At 33.0% G+C, this 14,882-nt stretch overlaps 2 protein-coding genes across 4 annotated transcripts; both read left to right on the forward strand.

Annotated features, from left to right (window-relative positions):
- Positions 1–1,935: 1,935 nt before the first annotated feature.
- On the forward strand, positions 1,936–6,287 carry CAHbeta (carbonic anhydrase beta). 3 transcript variants are annotated; one of them, XM_077437949.1, is made up of 6 exons: positions 1,936–2,070; positions 2,712–2,940; positions 4,463–4,547; positions 4,713–4,900; positions 4,996–5,184; positions 5,255–6,287. In XM_077437949.1, exons 2-6 carry the CDS (start codon positions 2,848–2,850, stop codon positions 5,462–5,464), a joined length of 765 nt encoding a protein of 254 aa, XP_077294075.1. In that variant the 5' UTR covers positions 1,936–2,070; positions 2,712–2,847; the 3' UTR covers positions 5,465–6,287. The 3 variants fall into 3 exon arrangements, with proteins under 3 accessions (XP_077294075.1, XP_077294074.1, XP_077294076.1); XM_077437948.1 differs by lacking the exon at positions 1,936–2,070 and adding an exon at positions 2,437–2,484 and having other exon boundaries at positions 2,703–2,940; XM_077437950.1 differs by lacking the exon at positions 1,936–2,070 and having other exon boundaries at positions 2,730–2,940; positions 4,437–4,547.
- A 1,291-nt stretch (positions 6,288–7,578) lies between these two features.
- LOC143916631 (HIG1 domain family member 1A, mitochondrial-like) lies at positions 7,579–10,573 on the forward strand. The gene is made up of 4 exons (XM_077437823.1): positions 7,579–7,708; positions 8,402–8,457; positions 10,003–10,090; positions 10,174–10,573. Exons 3-4 carry the CDS (start codon positions 10,003–10,005, stop codon positions 10,365–10,367), a joined length of 282 nt encoding a protein of 93 aa, XP_077293949.1. The 5' UTR covers positions 7,579–7,708; positions 8,402–8,457; the 3' UTR covers positions 10,368–10,573.
- Positions 10,574–14,882: the final 4,309 nt, after the last annotated feature.

Consider the following 14,882-nt stretch of genomic DNA (forward strand, 5'->3'; position numbering starts at 1 on the left):
GCAAAACATCATTAATTTTTTTACAACAATATAAAACGTCCGAAGATTTAGATTGAAGAATGTTATACAAAACATCAGTTATTCCAAACAGTTTTGAAAAAAATTGAAGAAGTTTAATTGTTTGAAAATCCTCTAAAAAGCCTAAAAACCCTCGTGCTTTTATAACAGTATCTGTGTCCCATAATTCACAATTTTCTATAACATGTCGAAAAAAATCTGTAAATTGACTTCTGTATTGTTGTACTGTGCTACTTAAACGAGATGTAAAATTCCACCTTGTGGGTGAATACTCTTTTGGAAGATTTTGAAAAGTATGTAGACAATCCATTTAAAGTTTGAAAAAATGATTTACTTTCTTTAATATCAGAAAGACCTTGCTGCAATACTAAATTCAATACATGAGCCTAACAGTGTGTAAAAAGAGCAAAAGGATAAGCATTGAGGACTTTGGATTGCAAACCATTTACGTGTCCACTCATTACACTTGCTCCATCATAAGTCTGTCCAACCGATTTGTCTTGAATTTTAAATTCTTCAACTATGTTCACCACGTGACGGAATAGACCATTAGATGTTTTATCAGCACTAACGTCTGTAAAACTAATAAACCGTTCATGTACATTGCCTTTACATACAAAACGTAAAACTGTTGAGAGCTGTGATTTTGTCATTATATCTGAAGTTTCATCGAGAATAATAGCAACAAAACTTGCTGACTCTACTTCATTTTTTATATGAACTTTAATAACATGAGCGATTGCTTCGATTATGTCATTTTGTATACTTGGAGAAGTACCACGAAAGGTAGTAGCAGTATTTAAATGAGTATCTAAAACAGAATCATATTCTCGAAGAGCATTTAGATATTCAATGTAATTGCCTTTGTTTACGGAATTACATGACTCGTCGTGACCTCGCAGGGACAGTTCTTGTTTTCCTAGATAGATTATTGCGTTAATAATTCGTTTTAAAACATCTCTATTTTTATTTACTTGTTCATTATGTCGACTTATTTCGGCTTTACGTTGACTGTCAATCAATACGTCGATTCGTTGTTTGCCAAACATTTGTATGGAAAGAAATGATTGAACGTGTGCCTGCGATCCTTCGTGTTTCTTCAGTGCTGCTGTCAAATGGTTGAGATCAGCAAATCCTTCTTTGTTCCACACATTAATATCTTTGGAGAACAATAAACATGGCCAGCAGAAAAGTTTGGATCGAATTTCACAGCCTGTAATCCATTCGAATTTTTTATAATTTGAAACGCAAAAATGTCTAGTGTAAACTTTTGTTTTTTCTTTATGCAAACTGGATAAATTTGGAAGAGACGGACACGGTTTCCCATCTTTAATTATTTTTAATTTTATCTCAAAACTTCTATTTGAAAACGGAATAGTTAAAATGTCTTGAACACTGTTAGCCATTATTAGTTATTAGAGGTATGACTGAGATATGACCATAAAAATACGAATGTGCGAAAAAGTACGAGACCACGTGCCGCATCGCATTCGGTCAATTGCCGAGTGGTGCGGTGCGGTGCGCGGTGCTCTGAAGTCGTAGCACACCGTACGTCTTAATATCGCGAACAAACCTATACAAGCGAATATCCGCCTGCACACTCCAACCAAACCCACCAATTTGCTGCACGGCATAGGTATTCTCTCGTCGCGGCGCACAAACTACATACACACATCACACAACACGCTGCAGACTGCACACCACACCATACACCATACATTTAGCGCACGCGGTAAATACACCATACACATCAATGCCTGTTTATACAACAACACATTATTTTGTATTAAAATACTACTTTATGTGGTCTTTGGTTTTCACGGGTGTGCGCCGCACACCTAGCACACACCCAATATACGCCACTGATGCATACACGTGCATTCGTAGCTACGCGTCAGAATACAAGTCAGCAAAAATGTTTCGACGTTTATCGAACGAAAAATTATGTATAATCGCGCTGTTGTTGGAAGAAGAAGCTCAAGAAGGCAATAAAAAAGCACGGAGGCGTTTTGATGTGCATCCCATGTTAAAAAATAGAAAAACTGAAGGAGAGTTTTGGACACTGTATAAGGAGCTTGGACAAATTTTTGGACAAAGTAGATGATGGACAAATTTTTTTTAAATATTTCCGTAAAAAAATTTTTTAAATATGTTTTAAATATTTGCGCCAAAACCATGTCGAAAGATTGAACAGCTGTCAACTGTCACTATCTATAATTGGTGCAAAACAGCAAAGCGGCAGACTCATGGCACGTAATTCGCGGTAATATTTTCACGATGGCCAAAAAAACGGATACGATACGTTGACGGATGTTGCTGTAAGGTATGAACAGGAAATGTCGGGTACTGCTGTAAGCCTGCCGTGGCGTAAACGTGACGGTTGGTATGAATATACCCATACAAAATGTACCAAAGAATACTTTTCGTACGGCCGGATACCTGCTGAAGTCGGTACGTGCTGACTAGGTATGAACAGACCTTAATTCGGCACCATTTCCTCATTGACGTCGTCCACACACTCGATATCTCCTACCGATATTTCCATATCCAGTTCCCATATTGCAACCTTTGGTTGCTATTTAGGAACTGGATATGGAAATATCGGTAGTAGATATTGTATATGGATGGCACCATTGCTATCATTTTAATTCGGCGATAAGCTGGAAGCGATATAAAGTTTTCAGGCTTTACAGGTGACGGCCGTCATGTTTGCGTAATGTTGCGATACTACTCGTATGTCATATCGTACTAGCGCTGTCAAACTCCCATCAACTCCTACTCCAGCAGTCGCCTTCGGAATATAGCGGGGTTTGGTCGCGCAGCCATTCGATGGACCGGATTCTACGCGGAATAATGCGATATCGCTACATCGACAGGGACGTCATGGTGTCGCAATTCAAACAAGTCAAGAACAATCCACAGGCGAGCACATCCATACAAGCACATACATAGATATTTTGTCGCGACACTGTCAAACTAATTACTGCTACTAAATATGTACATATGTATATTCATTTGCATATTTGTATTTTGAATTTTTCGCGGTGTCATCGGTTTCGACCAATGGGAGAGCTCCCGTGATGCACGTGATAAATTTCGACCAATCAGCAACGTTTATTCGTAATTGTTTACATTCGTCGCTCTTTACCTTGACCAATGTGTGACAAGGATAAATGCCTTCGCACGTGTATTCAAAAATCATACCATTAGAAACGTCATTGGAAAATAATTCACCTTGACCTTTCAGCTGAAAGTGTTTTTTGATTTTTAAATGCTTTTTATTATTACGAAATTATGTTCAGAATACATCTTATATCTATTTTAATAGCTACTGATCTACTGATCATTTTCTATTTTACAATTTTATTTTATTTCGTTAGTAATCATAGTATTATATTATTCTAATGTTGATCTAAATCATAATAGGAAAAAGAGCTCAAAAACCTATTTACAATTCTTATAAATGCTCATAATACACTTAATACATAATATTAATTAAAGACTCTCTAAAGTCGATGACCTAAAGCAGATTGTGTTTAAGTAATCTGTGTTTATACCTGAAGGCTATATAGACATTTTGTTGTAATCACCGAGACTCTTCACAAGTGTGTTAGTATGGTTATTAGTGATTCTGTCATAGAATCTACTGGTTAGTTTATTAGTAATGTCTGTAACAAACGGAATATTATATATGGCATGCAGTTTTTTCAAGATAGTATATATGGGTGTATTATAAATCATTTTTAGGGATTTATTTTGTATTACTTGGAGCTTGGAAAGGTTAGTGTTGGAGGCGTTATTCCATACAGGTGAAGCATAGGTTAATAATGGTAATATGAGCGCGCGATATAATTTTTTTTGAGTTGATAAAGAACTATGGCGATTAAATATTGGATATATTGAGGATATACCCCGCATCGCCTTGCATTTCGCTGCCTCAATGTGAGGTGCCCATCTCATTCTTTTATCGAACGTTACTCCTAAATATTTTATTACTGACTGCCATTTCAGACTTTCTCCAGAGGGGATTTTCAGATCTGAACTTGGCTTATGCGTAGAAAGGACTCTTTCACTGGAAATGATGAAGTAATGTCTTCATCAGAACTGTACATACATAGTTCTTTGAAACAATGAAACAGTATATGTGAAAAACTTTTCATTTAGTAGTCTAATTTTCAGCATGTTATAAATATGAAAACCTTATTCTATTCATATTAGTTATTTAAATTTATTTTACATACTTTATTTTTATGTTAGTATCACCATCATTTAGAAACTATCCTCATTATTAATTTTTAGTCATACATAAACATTTTATATTTGTAAACTAATCGTTTTACTTGTAGATGTTTCGTATGTAATTTATGTATTTTTTAATATTTATTTTATTGATTGCACTCTTTATTTGTATTTTGTAGACATAGATTTTTGAATATATTTACAGCCTAAAGCGGTATTTTTCACTTGCATGGATAGTAGAATGATTCCCACTCGTTTTACTGAAACATGTGTTGGTGATATGTTTGTAGGTGGGTAAGCTAATGCTCATACTTTCAATTTTCATTTACATTTTGTTTATATAATACTATACGTAATCATGCATGCTTTATCCATAAACATTCAATATTATATCTGTATTTTAATTATGTCAGCCAATCGCTATATAACTAATCAAATATCTTTGAAATTTACAGTTCGTAATGCTGGAAATTTAATACCTCATTCTCAACATTTTGTCGACGAGCAAACTAGTTGTGAACCATCTGCTTTAGAATTGGGATGTATAGTAAATGACATAAGACATGTAATCGTGTGTGGGCATACCGACTGCAAAGCTATGAATCTTCTATACACACTTAAAGATAAGAAAGTTGCTTCAAAGGTATTATTTTTTCAACGTAGTATTGATTCTACAGTCATCATCATTATAATTTTCTTTTTATGACAATTATCTCACAATTTTTTAATGCATTTTAGGAAAACAGACGATTATCTCCATTGAAGTCATGGCTCTGCACTCATGCTCATTCAAGTTTAGATAAATTTTTATCTATGAATGGTGATTTTAAGAATCCAATGTTATTTTCGGCTGAAACGGAACTTAGAAAATTTGTTGCCTACATTGATCCAGAGGATAAATTTGCAATTGAAGATAAATTGTCCCAGGTGTGTTCTTTTCCTTGCGTCAATCACCATACCATATGCATTAGTGTAATATCACAATATATTATTTCAGGTCAACACTCTACAACAGCTTCAAAATATTGCTTCGTACGGTTTCCTCAAAAGAAGATTGGAATCCCATGACTTGCATTTACACGCTCTTTGGTTCGATATTTATACGGGAGATGTATATTATTTCAGTCGACGAGCTAAGCGTTTTGTAATAGTAGACGAAAATACATTTAATTCATTGATGGGTGAAATAAGAAGATACTATTCGTGAACATACCAAATATTTTAGTACGTTTTTCAATTCATTATCGGGTATTTAATGTCATAATGTGCATACGTTATGGTGTACATTGGAACAAATTCATTTAAAAATCTGTGCACAAAAAATATACAGATTTATATTACAATACTGCTCTCTGTATTCGCCTACCAAATAGTATAAATCTACTCTACTTGTAGATTACCCAAATAGTTCAATATTTTTACCTCTTTAGCTGCAACAGCTATAAACTGCTTATTTAAGAACATACATACATGTATGTATAAAAGCTTTATTATTTAATAATATATTAAATTGCGTATATTTTACATTCCAGTGGCGTAGAATTTTATTTATGAATAGTCAATTATCTTTTTTTAAATTAGTTAATTTTTTTACAAAAGCTTACCCGTTGTATGTAATGATAGAGTTGTTTTATAATGTATTTAAATGATTTTATTACACATTATATTGGTAATCAGGGTAAGTTGTAAATTGATAAAAATTTGCAATGGTGATTGCTGAAGACCAAGTTAAAACATTCAAATTAATGTGATATATGTAAATTCTAAATTTATATAATATGTTGAATTTGTACTTAAATTTTATGTGAATTAAACTTGCCAATTGTTATACAACGAATAAAGATAGATCTGAGTGTGATGGATATTTAAATATCTTAAAATGTTTATTCTTGTAAGACTAAATGAAATTTTACTTAGATATGAAAAATGCATGTAAATATAGTATTTAATTATTCAGATAATATAAAATCATTTTTTAAAAACTGATGTTAAAATTTCCATTAGGCATAAATACATTTTTACAAGAGTTAAAATTGTGTTTTAAATTTCATATACTATTTAAAATAAGACACAACTATAACTTATATTATTATTACAAATCCACAAATATCTAGTCTTATTTTTTTAATAGTCGACATACAAAAATAGTAAATTAAATATTGCAATAACCTCATCACAATAATGTATTCTTCTTGGTTCGGTGATTATTCCGCAAAGAACGATCTCGCGCACGTCACTAAAATCTCAATCACGGAACATCTAGCACTCAAAAACTCCATCAATCGAAAGTCATCCACGTGAAATATTGTACTAACGAAAACTTGAGTGCCAGGTATTCTGTATTCGCGATTTTTGTGGCAACGATTGTCGTATGCGCGATTTCAATTTGCGCAATAATCCGTTTACCAAAATATCATAGTAACGAGAACTCGAGTGCGAGATAACCCGTCTTCGCGATTTTCGAGGCAAATATTGTCGTTTGCGCGATCGCAATGTGCGAAATAATAAATTTACCATTCTTCTTGAGCCGTTCCTCATGAGAAACAACTCAAGTCGTGATGGGGTTCTTATTTGAGGCGTAATTTTAGTCATCAATCTTTCCACGATTTGGCTTTTCTAAGAACTATCACTAGAAAACCCTGTTTTGACCATCGAATTAATGGTTCGGTGATTACTAGTCAAATGTGAACCAGTCACTCTAGATCGGTCACACGTGATCACCCGTCACACTAAAACTGGTCACGAGAAAACTGGTCACACCCTAAAATCGGTCACGAGAAAACTGGTTTACCGATTTTAGGGTGTGAACAGTTTTCTCGTGACCAGTTTTAATGTGACGGGTGATCACGTGTGGCCTATCTAGAGCGACCGGTGGTCCTGTGACCTGGTTCACATATGACTAGTAGTCCGTTTACCGAATTAATAATCAACGTGCCGAAGATCTACATATGTCTTCCTCGATTCTCTTCCAATCCACCAACCACAACGAGCTCCGTCACGTATCTCAAAAACTCAATAACAAGTAGTGAACAGTCTGACTTTAATCTCCAACTCCTTCAGAATAGAATTACTAATCCTCTTCATGTAATTTGTCATAATGACTAGGATACCGATATGATTTTTTTTTTTGGTTATCGATCGATTGATACGAAACAAAAATGCTTTCTCCAATCTCACTAATTATGCGATAAGTAAACAGAATATATCTGAAAAAATTAGTCCTTAGATAAGGCTAATACCAATTTATCGTGACATAACATATGATTTTCATTTTTATTAGTGGCAGCACTTGACATGAAGTGTTCAAGTGTGGCAACATTTGCTATTTGAAATGACATCCGTCAGTCGAGGCGCGCGTAGCACGTGAGAGTGCATCAGTGTTCGCGCGTGCGCTTGCAGTTTCGGAGGTTGCAGCTGCAGTTGCAATTAGAAATTCGCGTGGGTGCAGTCGGTAAGTTTGGAGAAGAGCCAAATGATTGTGAATCGCTAATGTCAGGCTCAAGGCCGTGTTCTTGGCCCACCTTCCACCTTGCAATCGCATTCATTTATGACGTATCCCGTACTCGTCCTCGTCTTACGAAATCGCACTGTTGCATTTCACACCGATAGGTTATTCACTCAGTTAACAACTACTGCTCATCTTATCAACCGTACTTATCCCATTGAATTATTTTTCAGTATTTTGGATCTTTCATTCGATCACGTACACCTTCAACAGTCACCCAAGGCTGCCAACTGTCGAATGAAATTCCGGGAAAATTAATACGATTCGGAAAATTTTATGATTATACAATAGGATACATAAGGAAAATAAATTATATGAAACAAAATCGTAACGTATTTAATTTCATGAATGAAAATCGTATGCAGCAATCGGATTGATTTCGGGTTTTCCTTCAACGTGTGTGTGTGTGGCCATTTCCGGTAATATACACTTCAACAGGAAAATCAATGCAATAATTCATATTTGTATGCGTATCGAGATTTCCGCGAATCGTGTCGATGCTGTTTTTATACTTTGCACCTTTCTTTATCTTTGATCTTATTAACGACTCTTCGATAGCTTGGCATCAACTACATATATATCATACATACATGTTACATAATTGGTTTCTAATTATACTTTGTTTGATTTATTTTACAGGCTTGCATCCGACTGATAATTAGATTTGAATCAGAGCCAGCCACGACAAAATAAAAGTAAGCATTGTATTCTTTTTCATTTTTTTAAATCAAAATTTAGGTTTTGACCAGTCTAACAGAAAAGTGACTATTGTACATTATAACGCGAACTGTTGCGTTATTTGACTCATTTCATTGTATTTTACTTTTAAATATAATTTTTTTTAAAATGCAATAAATAATGTTAATAACGTATGAACTTCAACCTTCCGCAGCCTTTGAAACTCTTCTTGCTGGCGATATTTTTCAATGAATCCATATTTTGTATTTCTTTCTAACCCTTTGAATGCTGACCAACGCCGATCGGCGTTTTGCCAACAAGTCCATGAGCCTGAAAAACTCCAATAGGAGTTGTATTTTGAGCATGTACAAAGTAAAAAAAAATACTACCGGTTAACTAAGCCTTTCCAGTTAGCATTGAAAAAAAAATGCTTTGAACATGGGTCGTGTAATCCGTGTCATTCATTTGTCAACGTTTATTAAGACTAGTTTATACCGGAATTTCTGAATTTTAAACCATAGCAGAATTTCCCGATGAAAATCCCTAGCTGCTGAGTATTTTAGATTGTGGCTTGGCATTTAGATTGTGAGCATTACATTTTAACAACAATGAAAAGATGGAACTAGTTTTGGAAAAATACATTCATTAATAGACTTCTTTTGCTTATTTTATATTGTTGCACGATATAATAGAGAGTCTAAACACACCTTTACAAAACTCGAAATCCTTGGCGGTAGTTATCTAGGGTTTGTTTGGATTAGGTACAATCTTTATACATTTCTATTAGATTTTCTGAATAATTCTAGTTGGAAATGTTGGCGAAATTTTCAGCATGGCAGGCTTTCAACATAAAAGACATCAGCACTCAAAGGGCTAGTTGGGAAAACATTTTGGAAAATCCGATTAAATTTTGAACAATTTGCCATGAAATTAAGTTTCAAGGGAAGACTATTCTTGTCCTACCTTCGTAAGTGGATAGAATTGCAGATAAGGAATGGCAATCATCATCATTCCAACACGCTTCTATTCGTCTCCGTTTTGGGCAACTCTCATCCATTTAATCCAGGGGCGTCATTTCAGCTTTTCCCAAGGGGGGGGGCAACATTTTTGACCAGTAAGGAGTTATTTTCTAAGGAGGGGCGGTAAATTTGCTATGCATATGCATATTATAAATTTGCTATGCATTTCATCAACCATCTCTTCTATTACCTTTCAAGCACTCCTTTCGTCTATCTATCGTCCGTTCTTCTAACTACGTGACCTGCCCATTACCATTTCAATCTCTTCACTTTCACCAATTACCTATATCACCCACCTCTGTCACACTTGTCAACCACACATTCCGTTTTCTATCTCTCCTCGTTGAAAACAGAATTCATTCGCCCGAATGTACTCCATCCTAATTTCATACGTCTCTTTATTACCCGACATGTCAATGATTTGACCTAGATGTAATAATTTCTATGTAAATTGCTTTTAAAATAAATTTTTTATTTAATTTTAAACAGAACTCAATAAGATAACCCTGAAATTTACTTACAATTATTTTTATATGTTAATAGATGGCTGACAAAATTTTCGACTATGATGAGGAATCGCAGTCTCAACGTTTAATGCGAAAAACTCAAGAATCACCCTTCGTACCTATAGGTAAAATAACATTATATGTATATTCATTCAAAGACTATTTTGAGTGATAAAAAAGTGCTAATTATTTTTTTTAATCAAATTAGGAATGTTCGGGATGTTCCTAGCGGTTTGCTACGGTGGTTACATGTATAAACACAGAGGAAAGATGAGCACCAGCATATACCTGATGCAATTGCGTGTGGCAGCACAGGGAACAGCTGTCGGTACACTCACTATTGGAATGGTCTACAACATGTACACGACGTACATGGAGAAACATAGTAAGCCCAAAACATAGAAACCCATCACAATTATTTTATGTATGTATGTAACATGAAAATTTTAGCTTAATGTATGGTACAAATTGTTGGAAGCTGAAATGTATAAAGTATTCAATGAGACTTGTTTTGCTAATATAATTTTTCATATTTATTTTTTTGTAAGTAGATTAAATTACGGTTGATATTTTTGTAAGTATATATCAAAGTGGTGATATATTCCTATTTATTTTTATTGTAATAGTGTACCCACAATATCATATGTTATTATTTATTAATAATAAATAGCTGAATTATTATTTTAATTAAAAATATTGAAATCTAATTTTATTCTTTGATTTATATTGTTATATAATGTATATTTTTATAGTTGAAGGCAGTTATTTTATATAATCATATACATATGTACATCCACCCTCGATGATTTATGTGAATAGTTGATACTTTGAAAAGCTGAAAAATTTAAAAAACAATGTTGATGTATTAAAGCATTTAAATACATATGAAATCTAATTAGAAAACATTAAATACGTTGAAATTACAATGATCAATAAACACTTGCTTACACATATGTATATTTATTTCATTTAACAAAAATCGACTTCCTGTGCTAATAATATTTATATTATCACAAATACATATTTAAGGTAAACAATAATTCAAAACATGTTTCCAGAGTTAGCCAGGTGGGCTTTTTTTGGGCGTAGTTAATTTTTCCAGTGTTATGCTATTAACCTATTTTTTCTATAGATGCAGTTGACAGGAGTTTTCAATATGAAATATATAATAATATATATTGTAATAAAATAAATCAATAACAATGTAAATATTTTCATATTAAGTATTTTAGATAAGATCTGTTGTTCCCTTTTCCTCTTTGTCGGGGAGGCTTATATGTACCTACTTTTATATTTATTTTATTTATTTATTTATTTTATTCTAAACAGACCATTGTGGCATAACAGGAATGCCTAAAGCGCCACAATGGTCAAAAAATATAACACAAAAAAAAAACAAAATAACAATTAAACATAAATTAATACATAACGAAAATAATATGGTCCAAAACTATTAAATAAATAAATAAATAAATATACTCATCAATTATACATAAAAAAATACATTTGAACATAAACATAAATACATCCATACATAAACATAAAAAAATAGCATTTAATAATAACAGATAATGTAAAAATATCAAATAAAAAATATAGCATAAGGAATGCCTTGCACCTACAGCCAGTTTCAATAAATATGTAAGAAACAACTACAAATACAAAACATCCCTGTAAGGCCCAAATGGAAGAGAGTTAATCAAAATTTCACTCATAAATCACAATCAATCATGAAAACAATGATGAGCGCAGACTACCAGATAAATGTGTTAGAGTTATTTCCGACAATTTACGCTCACTAAGGTGGAAAATATCACATTCAGTCTCGGCAGCAACGATTTCATTAAGAAGTCGAATAGCTCTTGGAATAGGAGCCATTCGAAAAAGAATCCATCCACTGTAGGAAGACACTGTTAGCTAAATAATGTATTGCTTAGAGAAAGAATTATTTAGCTAACAGTTATTTTATACAAAAATAGTATCAATGAACGGGCAAAGCAGGTTCTAATATACTGTAAGTATTCATTGCAGTTATTTCCTTTAAAACGATGGGAGAACAATATTAATTTCTAGGCTGGTATTTGTCCTTTATTAGTCGAAAAAATAGGTTCACGGTCAAAAAAAGACCCCGTGGCCACTACTGATTCATTTACCAATTCAGTAGACACATTAATTTACCAATCTATTTTATAGTGTAAGTATTTTGGAAATTATCTATATGGACATATTTCCAAATAGTTTATGAAAGTGGTAAAAGGACAACAATGTGGTGGAATACATATTTGGCGATATTAACTATTCAGTGGGATTTAATTTCATGAAATTTAAGTATGAGTGAAATGAAAAAAAAAATTTTCACAAATTCAATAAAAAAGTTTTTTAAAAACATACCTCTTCTATAATTTGTATATAAAATTATTATTTTGAATAAAAATACCAATAATTTTATTTTACTACCGCCATCTATGTACAAAATTAATGACTACGAGACGTCACCGAGATAAAAAGTTTTCGATCTTGAAACGCTTCTTAAACGATATTTTATCTCTATCGTAATGGCGGAGGATCCATTTACTTGTATTGATGACCAAAATGAGCAATATGGCAAAGTATGAAAACGATCGGATAAGAGGCAAACTTTTTCCTGAATTATAATCGTAGGTAAAACGTAAAGGAGGTATGTAAAAAATACTTGAATAGTCAAAATAGTAGTATTTAAAGAATAAAATTCAGCTTTATTTTCTTATTATAAAGTTCTTGAATAACTGTAATTGTAGCTATTCAGACAAACTTCTAGTGTTTTTCCGTCTTTCTTGGATTGAAGGGGGAGGGGGGGGAGGTTTCCCTAAATGCACTAATCTGAACACAAAAAAAATTAGAAAAACATTACTAACGAAATGCAAGGAGTTCTATTTTGATGTAAAACATAACATGTATGCGTTAAAATAGGTCATTTTGGCCTCCTTATATTTCAAGTTATTAATTTTTTGGGTAATTACTTGTTCAAATTAAAGCTATATATATAACCAAGGTAGGTCTCATCGAATTTTATTTTCAAAATAATCACGGAAACACGAAAAAATTTATCTCCCAAGCCGCTAACCGAATCAGACTAAAATTTTTACTTTATCTATGTACGTAGTAACAATAGATGAAGTTTTGTGATCATGCGAAAATTCGAACTCGAGATTTTGACTGATTCGAACTCAGAATCGATTACTGATCACGTTTTCATGTTCTAGAAAAAATGTGTGTGTGTGTCTGTGTATTTTGGGGATTTTTTTACATGTAATAGAAAGTATAAAGTTTATGCCTCAATATTTTTTAAATTTCTTTACCTCAACCGGAAGTATTACTTTTACATTAGAGAATCGAGGTTTTTTATGTTTTTCTCAGAAACATTTGGTTTATTATTTTTTTAGACCCCTTAAACATGTGTGCTCTTCACGAGAAAATTCAAGTATAATCCTTGCATTAATGTTAAGAAAATAAAAAAAAAACCATTAAATTTAATAAGCCGGAAGTGGGATAATTTTCCTCTTAGAAAAGTAAAAAATCCTGTGACCACACGTTTTTTTCTACACCCCTGAATGAATCAAGCTGAAAATGTATATTTGTATTCTTTATATACTCACATACAGTTGATAAGGTTTTGGGTCAGAATTCGTAAACCGGAAGTAGTATTTTTTTTTAAAACAATATTTCATTATTTTATTTTGACCTTTTAAATTATTTTGATCTTATTGATATTTAATGTGTATAATATTTATAGTCATTTTAAGTAATAAAAAAAAATATGAACAAAATTCGACAACCGGAAGTAACACGTTTGTCTTGTGTAAGATTCCTTACATTTGCGCTCAATTTGTATCGAAAATGTTCTCATAGCCGATATGTGTGAACGTGTACAATGTACATATGTTTTCATTATAGAATTTTGTTGTTTATCCTTCTTATATTCCTCAAATACACATTCCTCAAATCAGTTTTTTTTTTATTTAACGTACCCTAGATACGATGAAAGTTTTCCACTAGATCCATCGATGGAAATTCGTGTTTTTCGCTCAGGACTAATGAACGGGTGACCGTCACCGCACCGAATGTTAAAAAGTCGAAAGTGTTCGTTTACCATGTATACATATGAAAAACGGTTAGTATATATATCAGTGGCGTGCGGTAAAAGTCTCTCTCCCCCCGTCGTACATCCTCACTTAATTTGCGCGAGCAGGATACAACAGGAACAAGAGGAACGGGCTTTTCCTCCCGTATCCTGCGCGCGCACATTAAACAAGGCTGTGTGACAAAAAGAGAGATAATTTCACCGCATGCCACTCATATATATATATATATTATATATACATAGTACTGTTTACCATGTACCTTTTTTTTTATCTTTCAATTTTCGATCTCTGCCTTCCGATATTTGCTTTTTCGGGCTTTTCACTTTCGGTCCCAAGAGGTAGACCCCTCAACTTATTTCCTTTTTAATTACACACACATACATTCATTAAATGAAGTAATGACTAAAAAATAGACGATTCAATAAAACAATACTCTTAATATTATTATTTAGTATTAAAGCTTTTGGTCTTTTTATGAATGCATTTGAAGTCTCATCAAAATATATTTTATATTTGACTTCCATCTGTTTTATAGCATACACAGATACATATGCATACCAGTGTACACTTTTCGGTGTAAATATATTACGGAAATGATCGCATCGTGGATCATAGAGGCCGACCAGCAATACTGGCGGTTATTTAGAGTAGATCAAGTACAGTATATAATAAACGAGTATCTTACTATACAAGAATCGAACTAGAGAGCAGAGAGTTGTGGAGTGATTGGACACAATTGGAATTCGTATGCAAGTCCAACGTCGAAGAGAAGGGACACTCGTTATTCAACACTACC

Source organism: Arctopsyche grandis, chromosome 9 (assembly GCF_051622035.1).
Source record: "Arctopsyche grandis isolate Sample6627 chromosome 9, ASM5162203v2, whole genome shotgun sequence".
NCBI lineage: Eukaryota > Metazoa > Arthropoda > Insecta > Trichoptera > Hydropsychidae > Arctopsyche > Arctopsyche grandis.